The sequence below is a fragment of the Chlamydotis macqueenii genome, chromosome 3 (assembly GCF_036417535.1).
Source record: "Chlamydotis macqueenii isolate bChlMac1 chromosome 3, bChlMac1.mat, whole genome shotgun sequence".
Classification (NCBI taxonomy): domain Eukaryota; kingdom Metazoa; phylum Chordata; class Aves; order Otidiformes; family Otididae; genus Chlamydotis; species Chlamydotis macqueenii.
In genome coordinates this window covers 121,931,546-121,958,532 of record NC_141558.1, presented here as the reverse complement: position 1 = coordinate 121,958,532, position 26,987 = coordinate 121,931,546, and the positions used below count along the sequence as shown (strand labels likewise).

At 40.3% G+C, this 26,987-nt stretch overlaps 1 protein-coding gene across 3 annotated transcripts in view; it reads left to right on the top strand.

The window, feature by feature from the left end:
- The window catches only part of PLCB1 (phospholipase C beta 1), a 389,757-nt gene that overhangs the window by 342,270 nt on the left and 20,500 nt on the right, over positions 1 to 26,987 (top strand). For 2 of the 3 annotated variants that reach the window (XM_086743966.1, XM_086743967.1), the window contains exon 32: positions 23,583 to 23,647. The exons of the other annotated variant lie outside the window; for it this stretch is intronic. In XM_086743966.1, coding sequence (XP_086600092.1) covers positions 23,583 to 23,621 — 39 coding nt within the window. In that variant the 3' untranslated portion in view covers positions 23,622 to 23,647. The remainder of the gene's footprint in view (positions 1 to 23,582; positions 23,648 to 26,987) is intronic. 3 annotated transcript variants of the gene reach the window in all.

The following is a 26,987-nucleotide window of genomic DNA, read 5'->3' as shown; positions in this document are numbered from 1 at the left end:
TAATAATACAGTGTGTAAAATTACAAGTGTATTATTCACATTATGTGAATAGTAGCAACTTGGCCTTCGATTTTATGTGAGAAGCTGCCTTTCGAGCATTAGTTGATCCCACTTTGACTATTGCCTTACTAGATTAACGTTTCCCTGAGGAAGCATTTTGGTTAGGATCATCTGTACTACCCTATGTTCTGTGCAATATACACAATTATTGTGAGATATGAACCACAAATTGCCCTTATTTAATACTCCACTTTCCCCTCTTAGGAGTTTCCTATCAGTAGACACAGGAGTCCTCAATATTCCTCAGCTGGCCCTCTCCATCCGATTTGCAGCTGTTAATGCTCTTCCTGTCTTAGCCTGTCGCTCACACTCGAGTCCTTCAGACCTAAAACTTCACGTGATTTCCGTAAGAGTCCAGGCTGCAGTACCGCATCGTTAGTTACTACAGGTGTGGCTCTGGAGACACCAGCTCTCAGGGGAGCCTTCCCCCAGCACAGACCGTGTTGCTCTTGTCAGGCTTCCCCTCACAGCTCGGGGGGAAAGCGCGCGATATCCGGCAGCAGTTACACGTTATGCATTTCTTGCTCATTTCACGTAATAGCTTTGAAAAAATGTTTTAAATGCTCCTCAGCTACCACTTTAGTTTTGTGTGGTTTCAATATGCAATTAGATATAGGCTTTGGAGGCATTCTTTGTCACGTAAACATGTTAATTGGTGAAGAAACAAAATTCCTAATACATCTTTTAATTGCCTCTTAACCAACTTTTAACCCACCATTTAATCACGTCCCCCTCTCTTTCTTCCTCTGCATGTGCGTTGCACTTCCCTCCTTGTTTGGTGCAGAATACTAGATTGGAAGACACAGCAAAACATTGTCCTTGACCTCGCTGTGATTCCTTAATTCCACTGAAATTGCTTACTTTTTTTGTTATTGTTATTTTTAATCACCAGTAAAAAACTAGGATTCAGTTCCTGGGAGTGGGGAGCACATGTGGGGATTATTTCTGTAGAGCTGTGTTCAGTAGTGGCATTCATCTGTAGAAGTGTTGAGTGTTGATATTTGGGATCAGTTTGCGCCCTGAATAGGAAGTAACCCTTTTTGGGGGCTACCAGGTGAACCAGCCGAGCAGAATGGGGTGAGTTCCCTTTGTCCTTGTTTTACCCGCTCTGTAGACATTTCTTTTCCAATGCATTTTATTCAGGAATTTTCTCTCCCTGGCTTGCACTTCCTCAGGACATTCAGTTAGAGGCATCGGACCGTTGCGGTGTGGCAGTGAAGCTCAGCATCGCTCTTTGTGTACCTCCGTCTCCTTCGCAGGGCTCGAATCAGCCTGAGCGTTCCCTGGAGCTTCGCCCATCAGATGATGCAGTTTCTCTTCTCCGCTGCCAGAAGTCTGGCTTTCCCAGTTTCCACTTTTTCCTTGTTCTTCCCCAATTTGTACTTTGTCATTGCCAAACTCTCTTGGCAACTCAAGATAACGTGCGGTTGAATCGTCTTTCGCTGTTGTTGCAAAAGACAGGCCCTGTTAAGTGGTTTGCATTCTCCTCTGTCACAATTTAGCAGCAGAAAAAGTTAAATAGTTTTCAGGGTGTCCTTGAATATCACAGATGGTACTTCTTGCTCTCCAGGAGACATCTGCACAGGCGATAGCGGTTTCTCAGATAATGGTGATAAGGACTTCAGATACACGTCAGGTGTCCACAGGACAAGTAATGTGAATAATGAAAAGCTGCTTTAATGAGATAACTTGGATAAACAGCTCTTAAGCGGCAACGTTTTCTGCTGTTTTTTCTATTTTTACATAGAATCATAGATTGCTTTTTAAATGTCTTTGGAGATGGAAGTTTTTGTTATTTTGCTGTAAATTACAGATGAAGAGTAGTAACTTTCAAGCTGATATCCTGTATTTTTAATATATGATATATTATTGAACTTTCCTGTTTATTGTTTTAGGCTGCTATAGTTTAAAAACATCCAACACGCCAAATCAAAGTTTTTCTTTTTTACACTAGTTGGATAGTTTGGCTTATTTAGATTGGCAATTTGTTTTCTTAACACTATATGCTGAAGAGCATGGAGTATAGTTCACCACGTAGGTCATTACGTGGTCAGGAGATGACGTATAGCACTTCATTTTCCTAATGAATTGATCACGGCATACAGACTTTTAGAGTTGCTAAACAGACAAAGGTAAAATTATAAACCCAAATGCCATCTTTGAAGTGTTTTAGTGAGTTCTGCCCTTTGAAAATGTTACCTGTAATGATATCCAGATGTCTACGTGTAGGGTCAGCCCGTATATTTTGCCAGATGTTGAATATTCACCCTTCTTACAGTTTGAAATTCATCTGGTGCCATAAACAGCAGACAACTGTGAGTTGTAATCATTCCACTCTGCATTTCTAAAAGGTTTTATTTAATTTTATGTAGTGCCCGAAATCATGCCATCCTCTTTTTTCCTTTTTTTTTTTTCTTTTTTTTTTTTTTTTGGTATTTACTGGGGCAATAATCAATGTCTTTGAAGAAAATTATTGCTACTTCACTTGATTTTCTGTACCAGTGATTGTTTAAGCATCCTTTCTGTTACTATTGTACCGATACAGACAGATTAAGTTTCAGGAGAAAGGCAATCTTTCACTCCCTCATGGTTTTTTTGGGTCTCTGTCGCTATACACATGTGGAAGTGTAGTGTGTTCTGCAGATCATTTGTTAAAGTTTAATGCTGCTGCTAGCTAGCACTAGAAAAGAGTGCTGTTACCCTGGGGATATTTCATCCCTTTCACCTTTTCCTATTTTTGTGTGGATTTGTGCGAATGAGATGAATAACAATCCAAGAACTGGCCAAGTGGGATGCTCTATTTGCATTTCCTCAGTTTGCCAGACATTTATCTTTCCATACCCCTGCACTGTTTTTTAATTTAGTTAAATTAAATGATGAGTCTTAAAGTTCTTTAAAAATGTATTCATTAAAAAAGCCAATATGTAATGTAACTGAAGAATACTTCAAGGGAAATAGGTGCAAAACTAGAGGTAAGATTCATCTCATCTGAATTTTGATATCTACAAGAAATCTGTGTACCTGTGCAAGTCCTCAGGTCCTTCAAGAGAACCAAGTTGTGCTAGGAAGCGATTCACCTAACCCATTTTATATTCCTGCTCTACGAGGAGATTAACATAGAGCTTGTAGAGATTCCAGTAGGACCTATGACATATTTTGATTAATAATTATATTGAGTGGGGGGAGGGGGTTAAATGGTGTCAGCAGAACCAGCTCAAACCTCTCTAATTCAGGAGACAGGCATTACGTTTGTTAAGCGAAGGCTGAATTGAGATTAACTCCTCTGCCAGGCGTGTAACTTCCCTGTGTATCTGAAAATGAATATGGGGTGTCCTCAAAACTACCGCACCTCATTTTTGTCTGCGAAACAGATCTTTTTGAAAAGAACATTTCCTGGTTTTTAGATGATCTGTAAAATAAGATTTTTTAATGGCTCTTTAGAACAAAACAGTGATTTATCTTAGCTATTTATTCATCTCTAAATTAATTTAGTAACACTAGATTGAAGTACTTTCAATATTTCCCATAGACTGCACTGAAGTCTTGTGCGATCTCTGGTCCCAGCCGTTCTCTTTCTAAATGGCCACTGACCTATACCTACCCCCAGACTGTGAATGAGACACAGTGAGTGTCCTCAGGGAATTTCCTTTCTTTTAAAATAGATGGAGGGCAAGGGAATGAAACAGCAGCATCTTTGCTCAGGCAGCTTAAGGTTTTAATCCTGTATGTGAAATGAAAGCAGGCAAATATTTTAAAAAATATATTCGTTGTATGAGAATATATTCTTCAGCTTCCAGGAAAATGAAACATCAACAGTAGAAGGAAGAGAACAGTAGGAAATGTATCAGAGAACAAGGATGTGGACAGTTTGTAGGTGGTGTTGTGGAAGGGGAATGCTTGGAGGTGCAGGAAGATGAAATCTGGGAGGTGTATTCAGCTGGTTTGTTGCCTGGCAATACAAAACAGTGCCAGTACGCTCCGAGCGTTTTATGCTGTTCCAGAGCACCTTCCCTTACCCCAAACATACTGGTGGATCTCAAGTTAAAGTTTAAAGTTTAAATAAGATTGATGACTTAGATTGCATGCCTTCAAATTGAAAGCAATAATAATTAGTACTGTTCTGTTTGATTTCCACATTTTATGTTTATATGCATCAGATTTAATAACAAAAAGCAAGGGGAAATGTTTTACACCCTCATTTCATTAATTTAGGACTGTTGTTCAGAAAAAGTGACATTTTAAAAGAGAAATTCAGACCATAATCATGACCTTAAATTGAAGTCACCCCTGTTAAAGAGTGAAACTTGACATTCCAGTAACCGCTCATCTGCAGAAACAATAAGTGAATTTTACATTGCATGCCCTCAGCTGAAATTATTTTCTTTTCTAAGACTTTCTATGGGAAGAATTATTCCTCTTGCACAACAGGCTCCCCGATACGTTGATTTGTCTCCTGACAGCCAGCCAGAGGCTTGTGCTACGGACGTACGTTTTACCTGTTCACAGCCGAGTTACCGACAGCAATTCCTGTGGCCATACCGTTAGCATGGAGCCGCTGTTTTGATCAGCCAGATATCTCATTACCTTTTTAAAACTACTAAGAATTTGAAGCCAGGAAATTTGAAGAGTGGTTATTTAAGTAAGAAAGCGTAGATTTTATTGTCAAGAAGAAAGACGTCATATTTCATCTGTCTGTTTGCTTGTGTGAACAACTTAAAACTAGGTATACATCCAAGTTTTGCTTTCCTGGTTTGCTTTTTAATGCAATAAGAGCAAAAGTTGAATTTCTGTTGCTCAGTGTTTGCTTAGCCTCCAAAAGTGATTGAAGAAGCTTTTACTCAGAAAAAAAAAAGAAACTCAGAAAAATTTCAGCTGCCATTGGTGCTCATCCTGGGAAAACGAGGCAGTATCGCTTCGCTGACAAAGCAAAGAGAAAGGCTGGAGTATAAAAATATAAAATGGCACACTCTCTACAAACTTGATCAGAGTTTTCAGAGGGCACTGAGAGTCTGGGTTTCCAAGCAGAATAAGGCCATCGCTGGGAATAGCTGACAGCGCGATGCTCAGCGAGGAACAGCGCAGACACTCAACCCCATGTTGGACAGTGGTGGGACCTGGATCAGGTGCCTCCCGCGCTCTGCTCGCTGGCCGTGCCAGGGCACAAATTAAGGTCATTCTTCTTTGCTTATGAAGACAAAAGTTAACTGCTTCAACGAGTAGAGTTTCACAGAGGTGATACATCACCCCAGGTCACAGCTGATGGTAAATGACACGGGATTGAGGGGAGGGAAACTTCATAGCTGGGTGGTTAAGGTGAAACCTGCCTGGCACTCGTGCTTCTGGGGACACCGTCACAGCTTCACAGGCAGTGGAGAGACAAAATGAGAGGAACCTTAAAGTAGTGGTTATGACTTAAAAATCTTGCATAGATGAAAATATAGGGTAGACAGACCATGGTTTTTATTTCTGGAATTTATTCTGTAACCGGCTTGGAGAGAGGAAAAACTTTGTGCTTTCCAGTCTATGCTGATCTTCATCGTTTGCCTTCACCCTTTACTATCCTTCAGTTTTGGGGGTTTATTGTAGACTCCGTGAACTTACTTTTGTCCAAGCACGTGCTTCTGGAGACTGGTTTTGATTGTGGTGTTCTACTCTCAGCCATTTCCAAATTGGGAGCTGTTTGAAATTGCTGCGTCTTGGCTATGGGACTTTGGGCACTTTTTTTTTTTTTTTTCCTTTTGGCTTACTCTTTGTTATAACCCTAAAAGCACATCTAAACTTGTGGTCAAGAGTGCAGTTCTGAAAAGAGCTGGCATCGAGCTTGACAGCTTTGAAGCCGTTGATCATTTGAGTTAATAATTGGTGAACAGCTCTGTTTGGCTCCAGGATGATTAACAGAGTGATGCCATGAAGTGTATGCCCAAGCAAAGGTTTTGGATAGCGTAAATTTTTGTGCCCCTATGACTTAATTTAGACATTCCATGTGGCACTTTAAAATAAAGAATTCTCCAGTGCATCATTATGGAAAGAGAATTTCTCTTGGTCTTTGGCCAGGGTTCTATTAAGTGATCACTTTTAAGGGCTTCTATTGTAGCCACGGCCTAGAAAAAGGAGTTCAGCTGTAATAGATTGGTTGTGTACACTTTCAACAAAACTTTAAATATTTATACTTTCTAGTTTATGGTGTGTGCTCTATTCCTTAAATAAAGAGCTACCCTGAATATGATCCATCTAGCTCTTCCAGAAAAAAACAAAACAGAGCACTAACCCAAACAAAACTGTTCAATTGTATTACTGCTCCTGGTTTACCCCAATTCCATTCTGTTTAAGACATTTCTCCCTTTTGTGATTGCTTAGTGATTGTCTCAAACCACAGCTGAGTGGTGAAACTAATGATATTTTCTAACGTGCTCTGCGCCTCTGAGAGTGTGATTAAAATATAATGTCTCGTGCCCATCAAGTAACCTCAAATTATCATTGCTGTCTTTATTCTGAACTCAAATACAGCAGAGCGTAGCATAGACAGGCCATCAGAACTCCAGGTTTGAATCCTAAATGCAAGTGGGGTTGTAGGAATAAAAGGTTTTGTCCGCATCAGGGCTACAGCCAACAATCTCCCATAGCTTTGTTACAGCTCATTAGAAAGAATTCACGTCTGCTACTTTAGCTTTGCCATTATTTTCTACAAATCACTGGGACAAAATTGAAACATTTGGAAATAATTATTCCACTCCTTTAAATTCAATAGATTTTTATCTAACCTACTTCCTTTGTTTTCTCCGTGATTAAAACTGAAATATTCCATAACTACAAAATTTGAGAGGAACAGAAGGAGCATGTATCTGCTGGGGAGACGCAGCAGCTCTCTGTCTCCTCCCTGTTCTCTAAACCAAGGCACCACGCTGACAGATGTTTTGTGTGCTAGTGGTAATTGGAGTGAGGGAGGACTGGAGCTTTACTCATCATTTCTTCATACGTTGCAGGTTTTCTTTTTCACGGTGCTGGCCACCTGCAATATCTCCGCATGTGTCCCCGAGTCCCTTACTGCCACATCTTGTCAACGGGTGGCAGAAGCCCTCAAAAGCTGTCCCACTGCTCTTGGCCAGCCGCAGACATTGCTGCTCTTCCCTGCAAATGTGTCAGCATAGCTCATATACAAAGGTTAAGCTACAAGGCATTCAAAGCAGTCACAAATTACTCTTTGAAGGATCTAAAGAGCAAGCAAGTATGATTTTTACTAAATTTATCTATTTTCTTGAAGACAGACATGCCAAAATAAGTCTTTTTTCTTTAAAGTATTGTTAACATAACCATAACAACTTGTGTTTTCTCTGAAAGATAATTAATTTTTAAGTTGAGCCAAAAAAAAAAAAAAATCAGTGGACTTGACAGCAAAAGCAGGATCAGGGGATGTAACTTCTAATGAAGCATCTCTGTTTGCTTTGTTCTCATTTAAGGAGCCTCTCCTCAATTATGTTTGTTTTTCTGTGGCATCTTGCTTAAAATCTGCAGGCTGTACCGAGAGCAAACAACTGCCGAGCACAGCGCAGTGTCACAGACACCTTTGCCTCTTTCCCACACAACAGCAAATTAAACAGACACAGACTTTTCAGCTGAAAAACAACCAGACCCAGCAAGGAGGAGGATGTTCTCTGCGAAGCAGCCCAGAGAGGGACCCCTCTCCATTCACCTCGTCTGTGCTTTCAGGACTGCAACGTGGTTGTTACTCCACTGCACAGCCCTGATGGACACGAGACACTGGAAGTTTTAATCAGATGCAGAGAAGTGTTGTCCACGTTATTATCATATTTGGTGTCCAGCAACTAGAAAAGAAAGAACGTGTGCTTGTAAGTAACAGTGTTGTCACAGGAAGGTCAGGTCACCTCCTGGTTCTTTGGGCAGATCTCTGCAAAGCTCTGGGACAAGATGCTACCTCAATTTGTAAGGAGATCAGCGGCTGAAACAGCCTTTCTGCCCTGCCTTTGGTGCCTGTACTTGAAGGCATTCTATATAAAAAGGTTTATGCAGGTTTATGTGGAATTAGGTCCACCAGATGGACATAGTGACAGGATCTAGACCTGTGCCATGAGGATCAGTCTGAGGCTGATGCACTGCTCAGAACAAAGACACCTGTGTTTGGATGATAGAGGAATCATAGCAATTGTGTTATACTTCCTATGAACACCTCACAAGTATTTTTAAAACAAGTTACTGTTCTATTGATAGTGAAAGTTCCAATTTACACATAAAGATTTGGCTTAAAATTCAAGTTTGGACTTTAATTTAAAAGGAAGAAGGGATTTCTCTGATTTTTTCATTTTAAAAAGAGATGCTTGGTATTTTTTCCAGAACTCTTGTGCTTTCCTCAATAATTACATAAATGCTGATTTTTTGCTACTTCTTTTAGATTCTGTATGCGTGCATTATTTTCTTTCTCAAAACCTCATGGCGAAGTAATAGAACTTTTAAGACACAGCACTTTCCTGGCTATGTCTTTTCTATAAAGCATAAACGTAGAGAAAATAATAGGTATAAACTCGTAAGCATCTTTTTCTTTTGTTCTGCTTTGTAAGATATTATCGTCGTCTCTCATGCACAACTGGAATGTCCTTTCTAGGCATCTTTCAAGTCTTAGAGGGGCAGGGAACTTTTTGGTAAAAATACCACTGCGTCTGGCTATTTGGCAAACACCAGGTGTACAGCAGGGTCCCCGTGTCCCTGTATGCACCCTCCTGTGATTCTGCTGGGGAGAAGGATGTTGAATTGCTGAAGCGCATCCAGAGAAGGGCAACAAAGCTGGTGAGATGTCTGGAGCACAAGTCTTAGGAGGAGCGGCTGAGGGAACTGGGGTTGTTTAGTCTGGAGAAGAGGAGGCTGAGGGGAGACCTCATTGCTCTCTACAACTACCTGAAAGGAGGCTGTAGGGAGGCGGGTGTTGGTCTCTTCTCCCAGATAACTTGTGACAGGACAAGAGGAAATGGCCTCAAGTTGTGGCAGGGAAGGTTTAGGTTGGATATTGGGAAAAATGTCTTTACTGAAAGCATGGTCAGGCACTGGAACAGGCTGCCCAGGGAAGTGGTGGAGTCACCATCCCTGGAGGTGTTCAAAGAACGCGTAGCTGTGACACTCCAGGACGTGGTTTAGTAGGCATGGTGGTGTTAGGTTGATGGTCGGACTTGATGATCTTGGCAGTCTTTTCCAATCTTAAAGATTCTATGATAGATCATAAGTCTAATTGTTGACATCTTTATTAAATAATAAAGTATTTGATTCACTGATAAAGTTTTATTATAGTCTATGTCCTGCCACTTATTTTCATTTACTCTGTTATCTATAATCACCTCATTAGCACCATCTGCATTACGATACAACTGCTTCTCCCCGCGTTTGGCTTTCCCTTTTCATTTCCCCCTGAATATATGACATTGATATGCGATGGGACGATTTCCAGCTTCCATCTGTCACCTCCTCCTCAATTTGTAATATAACATTGGATTTTTTTCTCTGCAGGCTTTTTGCTTTCTGCTTTCCTTTCTCATAGTCTAGAGGATTTACATTTTAAAAAGTATTCAGTTTTCATTTAGAAGAGTTATCGAGTTATACGTGCTGAGCTTCGTATGCCACACTAAACTCTCCTGAGGGTCTAGCCGTGAACTTTCACAACAGGAGCTGCTGAATGCTCAAGACTCTTGACAGTTTGGCTCCATTTATAGGTGCCAAGCCCTTGAAAATCTGACAAAGCTAAGTAGATTCAAAACAGGATTGAAGACTGCTTCAGAGATTACATATATTCAGAGTTTCAATTATTGTTGACCGGTGCTTTGCAAGGAGCTAAAACTTCACTAAAACTTGAACTTCAGGACTTAATTCAGTCCTTAACTACTGGAGATCAGGACCAGAAGGCCTACTTGAAGGTGGGAATTATTTTCTCTAGGTTCACTCTACATCTCTTTTACCTTTGTACAGCATCTAGTAGATGGTGTCAAGGGCACCCATAGTCAAGGGCAGAGGCGGACTGCGGGTCTTGGTCAACCTTGGATCTGAGTCAGTCTGGTAATTGTTACGTTCCTAAAGCTCTGAGCAATTTCGAGAATCTGGCCTACAATCGCCAAATGTCACTTCTGGTGTTCTTGCATGTCATCATATTGCAGTTAAGGCAGAAATTCTGTTGTCCCACTTATCCTGTAAATACATATGAGACATTGAGCACAGATGGGGAGTCTCCCCATGACTTTCCATATATCTGATTAGAAACCCTATGTGAATTTTATGTCTTATCATGCCTTCATTTTTCTTTTCTAGAGCTGACATATTGCTGTCGTCATTATTTGTTTATGTGGTGCCAGCGTGAGAGTGTTTGGCTCTTCATTAGTTGTCCATATGTAAACCAATAACTTGTAATTACTTTTGAGAGCGCCGTTAGGAAATAAGGATATGACACTTACGCAGTCATACGCCCTGTTTTAGAAAGAAGTTGGAGGCATCATGCTACTGCCCTGTAGGAACAGATGTATCTGGTATGCAAAATGTACATGCCACATGTGGGCGAGCTATGAAACAAAATTAAAATTTTAATCAAAGTCTCCATGCATTTCCCAAGTATTAAACAGCAGATTGTTAGGCGTGTAAGTAGGTCACACGTTGTGTTGAGCGATTGTGCTTTGTCCTTAGCCATCTGGCAACATGAATCAGCGTCAGCTGGATGCAAACAGAACTCTGCAAAGGTGACCTTGGTAACAGGATTGGTCCGCTGAGCAGGGACTACAGGAGGGTTACCTGCAATCACGAGAATACTCGGAAGGGAAAAGCCGAAAGGAAGGTTTCTCGATTCTGGGAAATCTTACGGCCGCCGCTACAGGTTTAGTAGTCTGCTGTTTGTCGCTGGTAGCTACGTTTAGTTTCAAAGCAGGGATTACTTCAATTGCCACGTGTATACTTACATTTCAGTGAATGAGAATTCACTGAAATTCAGGGTAGGTATAAATGAGGCGCAAATCACCAAATAAAAGCAAAAATGGTTCATTATGGTCAACCGCTGTTAAAATGAGAGATTCCAGATATTTTCCAAGGGTGTGTTTTTGAGGAAACTTAGCTTTTGAAGCATTCAGTTTTTAAAAGTCTCTAAGGTTCACCCAGCAACTAGAAAATACTTGTAGCTCGGTTGAAATGACACTATCACACACATTTGACTGTGCTTTTTAAATCTATGGGTCTGAAATCTAAAATGAATAGAAAATTCCAAAAGGCAAACTATGTATAATAAAACTTCCCTGTGTTGTTTCCAACGCAAACCACTACAGCATTTTTCATGTATTAAAGGCTTTGCCGGAGCACGTAATTAACTTTGCATTTTGCTGCATTACCGTAGGTGTCAATGTTAGAACTCCTTGGCTTAAGCTTCTTTCAGAGCAACATGTCTGCATGACAAAATTAGAATCCAGTTCTGATGGTTCCCAGTCCTGTTTTGAAACCACTAATCCCACGAAGGAGTTTTGTGGTCTACTCAAGTTTTCCTAGTTGACTGCATTAACAATGAAGTCAGAGATTCCCTTGTATGGAAAACAAAAAAGGGGAAAGGCAGATTTATGGATTTCCAGGTTCCGTGCTATCTGCAAAATGGATTTAACGTCTGCCAAACCTACAGAAAGAAGCTCACCCTTACATTGTCCCGAACAGAAGCAGCATTTTTCTTCTCAAACAAAGGAAGCACTCTGAAGCGTGGAAGCCATCAGGTTTCCTCAGCCTGCCTTCCCCGCGTCGTGACTCATGCGGTTAAAAACGCTGCTACAAAATGAGAAGACAATGCCGTTGTCTGCAGACAAACACGCTAATTTAAAATGTGTGTTCGCATACTGTGAACTAATTGTCTTCAAAATTTGGAGTTATTTGGTTTCTCCAGTTACGGCTAGGCCCTACTGGAGTTTCCAGCTTTTTAATTATTATTCTTACTTCTGAAAGCATTTTATGGGGACATAGAAACTACTCTTCTTGCACAGTAAATGTATCGAACCACATTTCTTTCTGTTTCTCTAGTACTGAAGCAAACTGCTGCTTAAAAGTTGCGTGAGGCTGTTGTAAGCCAGTCAAGATGTGACCAGGAGTTAGCTCTATGTTTGTAGCTGCCCACAGTAAAGAATGTCCAAGGCCAGTGCTTCAGAGAAAGTTTGCAACACCCCGTAGCGTATGTCTGCGACAGACATGTGAAAAGTATAATGTCTGATTTTGCTTTAAGCTTATTTTCTTTTTCATTTTACATAAGTACTGTAAATTGACCTATGACTGCAGGCTGCCTCGAGTATATCTAGACTTTGGATCGGTGTACAGCATAAGTTATTGTGCACCCTGCATCCACAAAGGGTGTGGTTATTCACTTGCTATGAATGCGCTACGGAAAGAAGTAATTTTAGTGCTTTTAAGTAGTTTGCTATCATCTTTTTTTTTTTCACTTTGTTGGATTTAAATATTTCTCCAGTACTTGTGAACTATTCAGTTGGATGAATCTGTTTCTAATTGATCAAGTCAGACATAGCAATGGGATCTCTAGGTTCCTATTCATGAGTCTGGTTTAATTTCAGAGTTACAACTTGGAAGACTTCCACTAACTTCGTTAAGGATTTCATTGGACTCAAGACGAAATCATGGTCCCTCCTGAAACTGTGACTTTTTATATTGAGTTGTAAAGATCTCAGTCTGAATGGCAGAAGTTTGACTCAGTGCACAGCAGACATTCCCTAGGATATTATGGGATCATGAAGTTGGATCTCTGCAGAGACTCCTGTCACAGAGTCATACTCAGAGCAGAACATAAAAGTCATTAAAGCCAATAATTTCAAGTGCATGCTTGCATGTAAGCATGTGCTTACAGCACTGTCTAACAGAAGCTAAATAATAATTCCTTAATAATCTTAGAGACTTTTGGAACAAGCAAAATTCTCTACAAATCTGGCAAAAATGTGCAGATGTTGCTAGACAACATCTGTAACACCTGAAGACTGACAATTGGGATCATTTCTGATAGCACTGTTTCCCAGAATCTAAATATTGTGTGGTTTTATAGAATACTATTTACAAACCAACCAGTCTAACTTTTCCTTTTAATTAAGAAAGTTAATTGGAAAATGTCCTCAGAAATTAGGTTTCTCCCCTGACATACTGTAAATAAATAAGTTATGTCAGAAAACAAGATAAAGATAGATGAAGGGCTGTTTCAAGCTTTCAAAGAGCAGAAACTGTTTAGTCCTCTAAACGACAAAAGTACATTTCATCGTCTAAATGTCAACACACGCGTTGATATTTATATTCATTTTAGTGTTATTGATCGCATTATTTTAATAAGAAATGCACATAAAATACGTGCTATTGCAAATATTTGCTTGCATTCATGTCGCTTCCCGTTACTTCTGAATTTCATCAGTGGTTAGTGCTGTTGAGCAGCCTCAAAACCGACCCCAGCTGCAGCACCTCCTCAGAGCCCTGGGAAAGTCAGCATTTAAACAGCTTTGGAGTTGCAGCCCCTCTCCTGGCAGAGCTCAGAGGTCACCTGAGGGGAAGTAATTGCCCACTGGCACTTCACAGTGCCCCTTCGTAAGAGTATCAGCTCAAATAAATGAGGTTGAAGGGAACCAAAGACCCTGCTGTTGGATCAGACCTCACAGGCGATGTATAGGTTCTCGTTCTTTGGTCGCTTCGAGAACGGTATGGCGAGTCAGCTGCATCCGACACCAGCCTTTCTGCCCTGCCCTTCCCTGCAGTCAGCTGAGTGAGACAAGTAACTCCCCGCTTTCTTCCTTATTTGTGGTCCTGCCTGTTAATGTAAATTCCAGTTGGCAGCAGATTACATTCAGGCACTTAATTAATTTAAGCTACAGCAACTCGCAAGCAGATACAGAATTTGCTCAGCCGTGCCTGCAAGAATGGCATCATCTTCACCGGAGAAGAGGAGGATTGCTAGGAATACTATCTGCTTTGGCTACACCAATTTAATTTATCCATAAATTTGAATTGAAACCCTCCTGAAAAAAAAAAAATCTGGAGCCTGTGTGAAGTTGAAATACGACAAGAGTATTTTACCCTCCTTATATTTTTGCAGATGTAGTAGGACTCCATCTGTTTGAGAAATGGTAGTGTTCATGAACTTGCAATAATTCAGTGCAGGAACAGAGACCCTAAAATGCTTGGTTTTGCATGGGCTTCTCAGAAAAAGTCTCTGTCCTAGTTGCTTTCTGAACTGATTTTTCAACCAAATGAATTATATGAATATTTGAGCAAGAATTAAACACTTGTATTATGAAAGCCAACTTGAAGTACTTCTTCCTTATTAAACCTGGTGAATAAACATTATTATTATGTTAATTATACACCTATTATATTTTTTGCAATGTGTTTGATATCTCCAAGCACTATTTAAAAAAAAAAAAAATCCAGTAACTAAGAAGTTAATAAGAGACAGACTGGGATAGCTGTTTGAATCAGTATTTTTGAGGTGTCAGAGAAAATGTCACAAGGTTGGACACTTAAAATCCAATTTCTTCTGAAGTTGTGAATTCGATAAAACATTGAAGGTTTTTTTTGTTTGCCTTTTAAGTCTTGTAAGACTCGGTGCAACATTTTAAAACATAGTAGTAGCCTAGCATCGGTCATCACAGTCTGTTTAGCCTGGTGAATAAAGAGTTTTTCCATTTATTTCTGGTTTGAGTATTTTACCTGCTGGCCCACAAATGGTACCGTTTTGGTCTGGATCTTCTTATAACTGGTTCTGAATGGTACTGCTCTAAAATAAGCATCCCTGTAGCTTTGGAGAATTAGGCATCTTCCAGACCGACAGTTGTTAATGTTATCTTTCATAACATTTACTGGTTGGAGTTTAAACTCTGAAATTATCCACATGTACAGCCAGCTTGTCTGGGCACATAAAATAAAAGCTTTGGAGGAGGCTTTAATAGAAGATGTGTCTCTGTCTCACCAAGGTTTGCCGGACTTGGTGCAAATAAAGATATGTTTGTTGGCACCTAATTTGCCAAAGCTCTGAAGACATGTCTGTTCAGAAGGCTGCGGGGTTCCTTCTTAGAGGGTTTTTACATTTGTGTGTCACTTTTGGCACAGCATCTTAAACTCAAACTTTGTGGTGGAAATGCAGTTCAGGATGCTGCGACTGAGTAGATCGCCCTTAGATGAGCCTAAGCAGGTTTTAGCCTTTTGCTGTGGGAATAAGGCAAAGATTTTTGGAGGAGAAAAAAAAGTTGAATCACTCGTAAGCAAAAGTAATGCACACTCTTCTTGTAAAGGCATCTTCTTTCAGTTTGTGAGGTTCAGTGAAAAGAGAGAGGGAATGCACTGCCCTTGTTCTTATCCCCTGGAAGTCTGGAATCGTGATGGAGCGCAGTGGATACTGCTTTCCTGGTAACTCTGCAGCTCAGACAGAGGCTCAAATCTCAGGAACAGGAATGCTTAGGAGTAATGTGCTGAAGGCGTTGAGTGGAATCTTTCTTAATTCCGTACCACTCCAATATATCAATTTTTCTGAGCTGTTCCCATGCTTGTGTACTTTCCTGATTTCACTGTGTTCCAGAAGTAAAAGAATTGGCCCGTATCTACCCAGCACAATCAGTTGAAAATATTTTGTATAGACCTGACAACAAAAGTGTGGGTGGGTAAGGTCAAACCCAGATGCCACCCGCAGATATCACTTTGGCGCACAACTAGCATATTATTCTCTTCAAGGCCGGAAAGGGCTGGAATTGGGACAGAAAGACTGGGTGGTCCCCCAAGTTCAGTGTGCCAAGAAAGAGTTCCAGCCTACTGTGCTCTTGGTTCCTCAGACTGGAGATAAAAGCCACAGTTAAGCCATTCTCCACTTCATAATGCTGAGAAGACAAATCTCAGCAAGTGTCTCCTATTTTTTCCCTCATCACCTGACCTCACTTTGGCCATTTTGTCATTGCTTAGAGGCGCTGTTGTTATGAACCTCAGATGTAGGTGGTAAGTCTAGACATAGTCCACCAGCTGAGTCAATAAAACACCGGGTTTATAGCTAATTTTTTAGGGTTATATGCTGTTTGGAACAGGAAATCCATTATTTTAATTAGCAATAAATAGGAAATAGTCTGCTGTGAATTGATCTTAAACAGCTACTGCTGTACTAAATTAGTTCAAAATAAGCAGGATTTTCCAGTGAGCAAATTGATATTAAGGCATCTTGAGTTTATCAGCGGTAGTTACATTATCTGTCTGAGGCGAAGTTCAGTTTCAGAAAAGAATGAGGCTGAAAATCTGTTCTTAGGCACAAACTAATGAGTTTAACATAGAGTACAGAGCATTGGGGCAGAAGGGACTTCCCCTGGGTAGTCATTTGAAGAACTAATTGGCATGTGCATTGCATCTTACAAAATAAATGGAACTAATAACAATTTGTCAAAAGCCAGCGTTTTTGTTTATTTATTTCACAATCATTTAATGTTTAATGCAGTTTTGGGAGATTATGTTTTCTTGATGTGGTGTTTGTGTAAAAGATCCTTTTATCTGACACTTCATTAGGAAAAGGATTTGGATTTTGAACATTCTTAGGAAATAAATCTCCTTTTTCTGCAGGGGAAGCTGTGCAATCTGCTATATTTAACACAGAGAAGGACCGAAAATTGCCTAAGCTATCATGTTAGCTCTGTAAGACAAGACTACGCTATTGCTTTCAGATTCTAATAGTATTAAAATTTGAACTAATAACTTATACAATTTTGCAGATGAGAGCGTTGAGTGAAGTATCTTACAAAGGGAATCAGTCTGTCGGAGAAGACGACTGAATAATTTCATTTGTGTGAGGCACTGAATCAATGAGACGTCCGTTTGCCTGATGCTTATCTCAGTTTCACTGGCATTTGCTCATAATCATTTCAGAGATGTTACTGGTGTCACTTTGGATATGTACTGGTGTGATCTAGAATGACATTTTGGGATAAGAATTTTTTAAAATTTGCAATCTTCCAAATTGGAGTGTCATTTATGGAAAAGCAATTTCTGTCTTACGATCAAGATCAGAGGACTTGGTCCTTTTCCATCGCCTGAATGTAATTTACTTACAAAATCTATGTATCAACACTTGAAAACAATCAAATAATGTGGCACACTTGTTAAATCGGAGCAATGAGTATGTTTCACTAAAAAGCTTTTGGGCTTTCCTCTCTTTGACCTGTTTACTGTAAGGACAGAGGGAAGCCAGAGCCATCGCAGAATACTGCTGCAGGCTGTGTTCTTACAGAAATAACTTAACTAGGTTAGCTGATGCTTAACTAGGCGTCAGACAAGTAGTGCCAGTTTTGGGTACGATATACCTTATTTGAAAATTATGCATTATGCAGGCAGAAAGCTATTTTTAAGATGGAGCTAGGCTAATTTCTCTTAGTTTGATGGTTTAGCTCAGAGAACAGAGGTCCTTCCCAGTCCTTGTTACCTTCTGACACATGCTTATATAGATACATCTTTGTAACACTTCACTTTTAAAGGATGAGTGAGAATTTAGCATTGCTTAACATGAAATATTGAGATACTTAATCTGTATCAAAGGAATATTTGAATGTGTGATCTAGACAAAGTCTTTACAAGAGGAAAAGTGTCCCTGGTAAGGTAGATTCTTGCCTAAAGTTTTCGACAGCTTCCTACTCTCCTCTGATATAAGAGGTTTTATAAATTCTGATGGTTTTCTGTATAGGAGCTGTGGTACTCGGACAAGAATCCATCTTTACAGTGATGAGACCATTATAGGATAGCTAAAAAAGCTTCCTTATCATGTCTGAAAGAAGTTAGCAGTTCCTAAAGCTCTTGGTGGCCATGTCACCACGGCCAGTGAAAGAACTCTTGACTTCAGTTATTTTAGTGCTTACTGAATAATAATAAGAAAAATATATTATACTTCTATGTTTCCTTTCTTTTTTAGCCCACTCCCAATGGTAATCAAAGTCTCTTTGATTCTTTCATTCCCTTTAATTGATCAGATTGAAATGCGTTCTTTCCTAACTGATGATGAACCCTAAAACAATCCCTCGCCAGCCTGCTGTTCTGGATTAGCTGTAGCGATACTGACTCCTTTAGCATTCTTTCCATTTTTAAAGTAATTTTGACTCCTTTGTGATGACTAGTTGATTCACCGGGATTTCCCGACCACCTCTCAGACTAAGGCAATTTGCCAAATGCATGCATGGAGCAAGGAGTGAACTTTCAATGTACTGATATCAATAGCAAAATTCAGATTGACTTCAGTGGAGCAAGCCCAGGTCCTAAATGAGTAAGTCTTTGAGACTTCCAATTTTAGTCATCTGCTGAGACATTTACAGAATTTTGTCAGCCTCATTACCACAGTGCCTTAACTGTTCACGCTTGGCCAGAGGAACACAAACTGTGGATAAGAGAGTCCCAGATTGGACTTTTTGTATCTAACAGTCATTTATTGTGTTGATGGAAATATGTTTCTGAGAAATAAATCCCATTCTCTTGATCTTTGTCTAGCTTGCAAGCTGATAAAGGTTGTTCTACCTACAGTAAAGGTGACAGATAAAACATTTTGTACCTCCAGAATTTCAGTATTGAGCTTTGGGAGTTTTGTTTGGGCTTTTTTTTGAGCTGAAAAATTATGTATTCTGACTTAATCTTGTGGTATTTATGGAGCTGTTGTATAATAGGAGTTGACTTTTTAAAAAGAGTGTAACTAAAGTAATCGCTAGGAAGCAGGAATGGAAATGTACTTTTCTTGCCCAGGACGAGAAGCAGGAGTGCATATGAATATTCTTGCTGCGGTTGGATTGTCCCTGTGTAACTTCAGTGTGAAATTGCATAGTGATGGGTTTCACTCACATTGTTGTTAAACCAGTGATTTTCACTGGCAGGCAGTAGAATCCGTCCGAATCGGTTTTCCTGTTTCACTTACTGCGATCAAAGCCAGGACCGTTCTCTTCCTCCTGCGTTTCTTCCTCCATCTGTCTACTTCACAGCCAGTCTCAGATCGGTTAATAAGCAAACCTACATGTGTGTTGTCTTTGTGACGGGGATGGGGAGAATCTTTTCCGATCCAAGGAATATGAGAATATAATAAGATTTCACAGCTTTCCAAATATGACTACAAGTTGCTACCTTAAATGTTTTTTTTACTGTTTCTGTGTTGCCATGAGCTAGATTTTGTCCTAAGTGTCTGTTTGTGCAGCCTTGCTGTAGATTCCACCCCTGGGAAAGCATGCCCTCTGTCCTTTCTGTTCCTTTTTTGCTTGGCTTTGCAATTCAGTCTTCCATTTGTAGATACCTATATGAAGAATACTTTTATGTAAAACACATCTGGCACATTATTTTGAAGATGAACTCTACAACACACACAGAGCTGGAAATAAATTTTGAGGAGGAGTCACAACTTAGTAATTTTGGCCAGAGTTTCTTCCATAGAGACCAAGGTGCTTTTGCTTCATCCATGGATTAAATAATGGACAGTAGACACTGTTTTCCAGATTCCTTGGGTTTTTTCCCCAATTTAGTGGCCAGTGAGCACTGCTTGCTTCTTAGTCAGCTGGTCAGAGTTTCAGCATAAATCTGTCCCCCCAGTTGCCACCAGTGAAGAGGTATCCTTTAGAATTAAGAGAACTCTCCTATTATCTCTTATTATTAAGAGAACTAAACGACATGCTGCGAGGCAGCCCTTGTCGATAATCAGTAGTCCCTTTTTCTTTTCCCTAATACAATACACTTTCTTTCATTGTGTTTGTAAAGGTTCATAAAAGATAATTATGAAGAATACAGTCATAGTAACATTTGGTTGGAGGTCTTAGGTCAGCACAGTTGTGGTGAATGACCAGGTTCTGTGCCTCATTTCAATACACTAGCAAGAACATAAATCTGGAGTAATTGTGGCAGTAGTTCTTTATAAGTAATGTCCCAGTAAATGAGAACACGCCACAGCTCTTCACAACGGCTTAAAAACCAGAAATATAAAGTGCAGCCTGGTTTGGGGCCCTTTGCGTGTCAGGCCACCGTCAGGATTATCAGATAAACCCGAATGTATTCAACTTCATATTTTAAAAGCTTAAACTCGCAGCGGATTGGTTTCTGGACTTTTTGCTTTAGAAGGTGTCTCCAGAAAACTAGTGGAAAACCAGCATTAGGTAGATGTTGACGTCAAATGTTTTTTTTAACACTTTTGTAGCAGATTGTGTTTTAACACTTCACCCTCTCATAGTGTTCTTCTACAGTCCAGTTCCCATGTGTGTCTTCTTTCTAAAATGTTGTCTCAGCACTAAGAAAAGCAATAAGATATTTGGCTGCTTAATGATGGTTTGGGAAACTATACATATTTTGTGTTGTGTTATCCGTGCATTAGAGATTTCACAAAAGGCTCGTAACGCAATGTCTGTACATACAGAAAGATGCTTCTCACACTAGAGTCAGGAAGTTGCTTGAGGATTTTGAAGAGCGGGTAATTATGACAATTACAGTCATGACCATCAGAATAGAAGAGAGCTTGAAATTCGCTGTTTGTTTTAATCCCTGTGTTTCTCTCTGACTTTCTCTTTCTTACGCTGCAAGACAATGCCTGGAGCTCCAAAACTAGTGAGCACCCCTGTGGTAAATATGTGTGCGAAATATATAATATACGTCTGCTACACCAGCATCATTTGGATCGGGAGTGTCCGAATGGTGCAAGTGCACAGACTGTGTTGTTAAAAGGTCTGTGAACAGTATAGGTTGTGAGTGGTGTGTGCTTTACTTACAGCTAAATAGTTGCATCTCTTAACCTTATGATTCCCTGTCGCTGTGGAATTCATGCTATCCAGATATCTCTGTGACTTTCAGTGGACTGTGTTTTGATAAATAATCAAAGGGAAGATCCTCTGTTTGATGAAGTAGAAGCTTTTTGTTATCATTGTTGGATGTTGCTTTTTTTTTTTAAAATGTTTACTTATTTTGAGCCTGCCGTTCACCCTCCAGGTAGGTAAAATCTGCACATTCACAGACGCAGGCTTACTTTGCACACCCGAGCCCTGACGTGTGAGCACCAGCCAACACGTACCTGCGCTCACCTGCCTGCAGAGCAGACACATTTTCACAAACCAAGACGCATACTTTAACAGGGAGACTGGCTAAAAACGGTGCCAAAAGTAAGGAAAACTAATAATGTTGCACAAACTAAGGAATTTAGCAAGAGGATGCTTAGTAGTGTGTTCCAAGACTGATTTTAAGGGGATTTCTAATCAAATCTTAACCTGCCCTCGGTAGTTACAAGCCTCATTGAAGTAACTAGGTCAACATTCACAGCAACAAAATGTTTGTGTACTGCAAACATATATGTAATTTTGTAAAAATTGCCGATTTTAAGTAAGGCACTTTATCTGATTTGTCTGTCAGTGGGAGCAGAAAACCAGTGAAGTGTATAGATCAAAGGGACCGAAAAATGAAGTGCATCAGGAGAAGTGATAAGGAGCTATGCAGAACAAAGTAGCTGTCTTTTTTCACTTTACATTTCACCTTCTTGCTGCTGCATTTTTTTCTGTCACCTTCTGCTTCCCCAGCTAATTTTTTAGATTCATTTTGCATGTCAAAATGGTGCAAGCTACCACAATCACTGGCACCCATTTCCTGACCATCTTATACCCGACATGTATCTTTATAACACCATTTGTGTCAGTGGTAACGCAGTGGTTTTACACCTCACTGCTGCCAAGGTGAGAAAGAGTTCAAGGAGAAAATAAATAAAATTGTTTCATTCATTTCCTGCAACACAATATAAGAAGGTGGCATAAGTTCCCTAACACAGAATTTCAATCAAATCCCACCACGTTGTTAGCTAATTATATTTTTTGCCTGCCATTGTGACTCAATTAAAGGCATTTATGAATCTGCATGAAAGAAAAATGAGGACACAGTGCTCAAACGTATTGTTCTGCTTCTTCACCCGTTAGCAAGGAAGTGACTCAATAATTATATTCAGTTTAAGAAAATGCTTTGAGAGGAAATGTTTTGTAACAAATTTTAAAAATACTACTTAAGTTATTAAGCTGTTTAATCTTTAAATACTAGATAAGAAACTTTATTTTGTCTATTGTTTGTTTCTATTTCTTTTTAAAGGTTCCAATTTTCAATTTCTTTTGTAACAAACCTGACAGCTGAGACAAAATACAATTTACCTCAGTGAACTTGCATGCAATTTTTCCAAGGCTGACTCTCACCCAGTATCACTGCATTACATGGGATACCATTACAGCTCTGGACAATGTAAATATAATACTGTCTTGAATACGTGCTGGAGTACAAAGTGTATGATGTGAGAAGTGTCAAGATTTTAGTGGCACCAACTGTATCATAAAAGAGCCGTGATTTAAGTTCCACAAACAGAACCAAGTGCAGCCATACAGTCACACAGTTGCCATCTATATGAAGCAGTAAATCGCTTAATAATGAATAACACTTAGTTTAGAGTAAAACAAGATAGTTACCACAATAATTTTACACAACAGAGGATGAAACTACTGCAGCCACTTGAAAATGGTATGGCAGCCTTGTTTAAAGACTGCACTTAGCAAGAACCAAAAAGTCACCCCTTTTTTCAGTTCCTGGCTGTGATTTTGTAGCTGTCTTCTAGTAACTGAACAGACTAAACAAGCTGGGTCTTTTTGGTTGCTGCTGGGTTACCTTCAGGACTTCTCTGCTCCAGACCTTAGACCTCTTAGAGAGAGAGAGTTTAAGTTCAGGGTGTTCGGAGCGGTGCGTGTTGAACCACAGCCAGTTGAACCCAGTGAGCGAGCTCTGAGTAGCATGGAGCTGCCTGCAGCACATCAGGGTCCTCTGGGTTGATGGGACAATCTGACAATCCTGCCACTCTTTTGAACTATCAAACAGAAGTTTCTGCTCCAGAGATAAACACCAACTTGGGACGAAGGTGACTGCTCAGCAGTAACATCTCCAACAGCAGCATGTCCCGTACCTCGTCCCACTCAGGCACTCGTGCGAGGCTGACTCAAAGGGAGTACGGTGAGAGAGCAGCACCGCTCTTGTGAGCACTTGGTGATGTCCTTGAAGGTTTTCCATCCAAACTGCCCAGAGTTCATGGGATTAGGCATGATTGCAGCCTAAGGCCTTCCTGTTGCAATGGCCGGAGGCTGTTTCTTCAAGCACATACTTCAGTCGCATGGCTGATGCTCATTTTTTTCCTTCAGAGACATGCTTCTTTCCCCCTCCCAGAAAAAAAGTGACACTTCTTGTGATGTGCATAAGCTGCAACTTCAGCTAAGCCCAGATCTCCCGCATAACACAGCTGAAACATTGTCCTCTTTTAGCGTGGAATGACAGGTTGTGATAAATAGACTGGTTTCTCTAACGGGTACCTAGTCAAATATTAACGAGCCAGCACGCAGAAGCATGAAGTAATCTTTTGTTTTTCATTAAGTGCCTAGATTAAAGAGATGTTATTTTACTGTATTGCACAGAATTATGTCATGTCAGCTTAGAGTAATTGTTAATCACGTCAAATTGAAATGATCCTTGGTTTTGTTTTAAAGAGCATAGAAGAACAAGAAGTAGAGGAAAAACAGAAGTAGAAATGGAATATGAGACTATAGTGAAAGTGAGTGAAACATTCCCCTTTTTATCTAGTAATGCTAATGTTGTTTTCATTTTACGTGTCAAAACTAAGTCAGGAGCGTCCACAATTCACTGCCTGGTGGTCCTTCTGAAGCCTTTGAGCAATTATAGCCCTGATTATTACCTGCTAGCTGCCTAACATACGCTGCCACTGGCCATGACATCCTTTTTATACCGGGACAGCAATCTGTGGCTTCTTCCAATCACACCCCACCCCATTGTCTCCCCGCCTGTTTTATTTATTGCTGCTTTTGCCCCACCTCAGCGCAGCGGTCAGGGGCTGTGTGTAACAGCATGATTATACCAAACATTCTTTCCACAGCCCTGGGTCATCAGAATATCCTCTGTTCTCTGCTCACAGTAGCTGCAGTACTCTCAGATCAGAAAACCAGGCGCTATGAAGTGTCTCTGTGAAGAAGTAAAGACGATTCACGCGGGGGGGGGAAAAATGTGGGGGTAGGAATTGAGAACATCTGAATATAGAGATATGAGATGGGGAAAGGTGTTGAAGGTAGGAATCCTGGATATCTCTGAAGATTTAAGTTTGCTAAGCAGATAAATTAAGGATTTTTCATCTGGGACACCACGGTATGGGATAAAAGAAGGATTAACCAGGGCATCGGAGCAAGAGGTAAAATTGGGGGACAAAGAGAAAGAATTTATGAATGTGAATCAGTAAAATGGGATTAGTGAAGCCTAAAAGGGAAGATTTAGAGGTAAGAGAGCGAGTTTTCCAGGGAGGAGGAAGAAAACACACGACAGCTGGGGAAAGGCAGGCAAGGCCTGGAGGAAGGAGGAAAATAGATTAAAGTAAAGTTTTTTCCATTGTTTTACGGAAGGGTTGATGATTAGAACATGCTGATAGAACGAAGTATAATTTCAGGGGTATCTCTGCTATCAGGAGACATGATTATGTATAAGCAAACTTCCTGAAACCTCCTGTAAATACAGTCATGAGCTTTCACTGTCAGGGGGGTAGCAATAACCCATTCACCGAATCAGTGAATCCTGCTTGCTTTGTATTTTTATTTAATATTTCACCTTTTACTGCTTTCTTCTGGAATGCTTTGATATGCTTTGCTTGTCTTTGAGGAGAGAACCACCACGGCTTCTCAGTGAGGACTGTATTTGGGAACAAAACCTGCCTTTCTGCTGCACTTACCTGGATGCAGGTTAATTTTGGTTAATAGCCGGGCAGCATTTGGTTTTCAGTGTCCCCAGGCTCAACTCACACACATGTGCAGGAGTAAAAGGAGCCTTCTCCAGAGACCTGCACCTCCTCCTTGCTACACAACACCCTTCTGTGGCTTTTCACCATCCCGCACAAGGTCTTAACAGTTGTTCTGTAGTTCATAGTCCTGTTACCGACAACCAAGGCTCAGTTTTGGGGACCCCTCCTCTTCCAGTCCATGCGATGCTGGTACCTATGTTAGCAGCGATGCACCTTCTGCTCCCTGGCCAACATCACTGTGGTGGTCCCTTGTGCTTTCCCCCTGGGTTGTTCTATCAACCCCCTGGGTTTTTTGTTTGTTTGTTTTTAAAATACTTATCATGTATACTTCTGTGGACATGTACTGGCAAGAAAGAAGGAACCAACTGTGAATGTTTGACCAGTGCCTTGCACAATGCAGATTGACTTCTATACTGAAAGGCAAATGCAAAGTAAGTTTGACTGATTTATGAAGTGTAACTATAACTTGATTTGTCAGGTTTTTTTTTTTCTGTAAATCAGCTGTCTCTGCCCACGTGGACACCGACATATTCTTCATGTAGCTATACATACCATTACATGCTTATGGTTAATTTAAATATTTTTATTGTTGCAAAATAATTTATCATATTTCCGCTTGTTAAAAATAACACAATTCTAAATACTATTTAGTTGTCTTATTATGATAAGGTTAGAGATTAAAACTGCTAGGTGAGGCCTTGATTTCATGAAATGTTGTTTTCCTCTTGGATACAGGCAAGGCAACTAAAAGTGTATGTTTCCTGAGCAAAGCAGTTGTGACAAAAGAGAGCAGAGGCCATAATGGATATGTTGGCATCTTGACAGCGTTCAAGAGTGACTTACTGAAGATGGCAAAATTAAGTTGGCAATTGCTCACTAGGGAGCTGGGATTTCTTTGTTGTTTGTGTTTAAGTGTCAGGAGAATATTGATTTCTCTTCCTGAGGGATGTTCTGTCTTCCTTTCCTGAAAAGCAGGAGGATAAGACAAGAGCTGAGCTGCCTTGAAAATAACTCTGTGAACATTTTAAAAACCAGAAGTACTTGTTTTAATTCTGTTCTCATCATATATTGCTTACATATTAAATAATATGAGGCCACCTGGGTCGAATTAGGATATCTTGGAAGGATGGTGACACTTATGACACCACTGGAGTTTTTCTTTCCTTTGCTTCATCCTGCTCTCAGGACTTCGGCCTCACAGACTGTGTAAAGGGAATGATATTAGGAGACGCTGTGCATGGTGGAATTGCCATTCAGTGTGCCCTACCTGTGCGTGGAAACTGGGAAACAAGATGGATTAGCACTGAGTACGCAGGGAGCTCCAGACTGGGGTGAAGGAATCCATCACCACAAGGTCTCCATCACTTCAAAGCAAATATGAGAATGATGGGAGAAAGTGCTTTTTTTTTCCCTTCAGCCCCTTTCTGCCCTAAGTTCTCACCGCTGCAACCACAGGGCAAGGCATTTTGAATGCTTTGAAGTACCTGGACAGCAGGAGGTCAGGCTGCACAGAAGGAGCGAGTCGAGTTTTCCTGCAGGCTGTACGGGAGTTACCTCAGCTCTCGCTCTCATGCGAGAAACCACTGGCTTTGGGCTGAACAAAACTAATGACCTGAGAGAATATTTCTGTGCAGGAGAGGCGTATAATCCTTCTAAGCCATGATAACAGCTGCATGGAAATCTAGAGAAATGACCTGAATTTAAGACTTCATTCAGGAACTGTCTGAATCTACTAGTGAGTAAATATTAGCCGTCTATAGGAGGAACTTCCATTTAGTTATGTTTGTCAACAGCAGAAACCTAAGGTAAAATTTTTGAGACAGAATAAGAGAGTGTAGACTTGCAGATCTGGTCTGAACATGCAGCTCTTTTTATTCCATGCAAAATGGTTTTTCCACTAGGACATTTTGGCCGGGTAGGGATGGCTCATGAGAGCTCTAAAAAGTAAGACATAAAAGCTACTGCTACACTTTCCTCATCCTTTAAGCTGTGTCTCAAATGAACGCTTAAGTGCACGATAGAGTTTTTCAGTGAAGCTTCAGCCGTAGGTAGGTGTTGTCTAGGATCAAGCTGGCATTTTTTCTAAACCTGG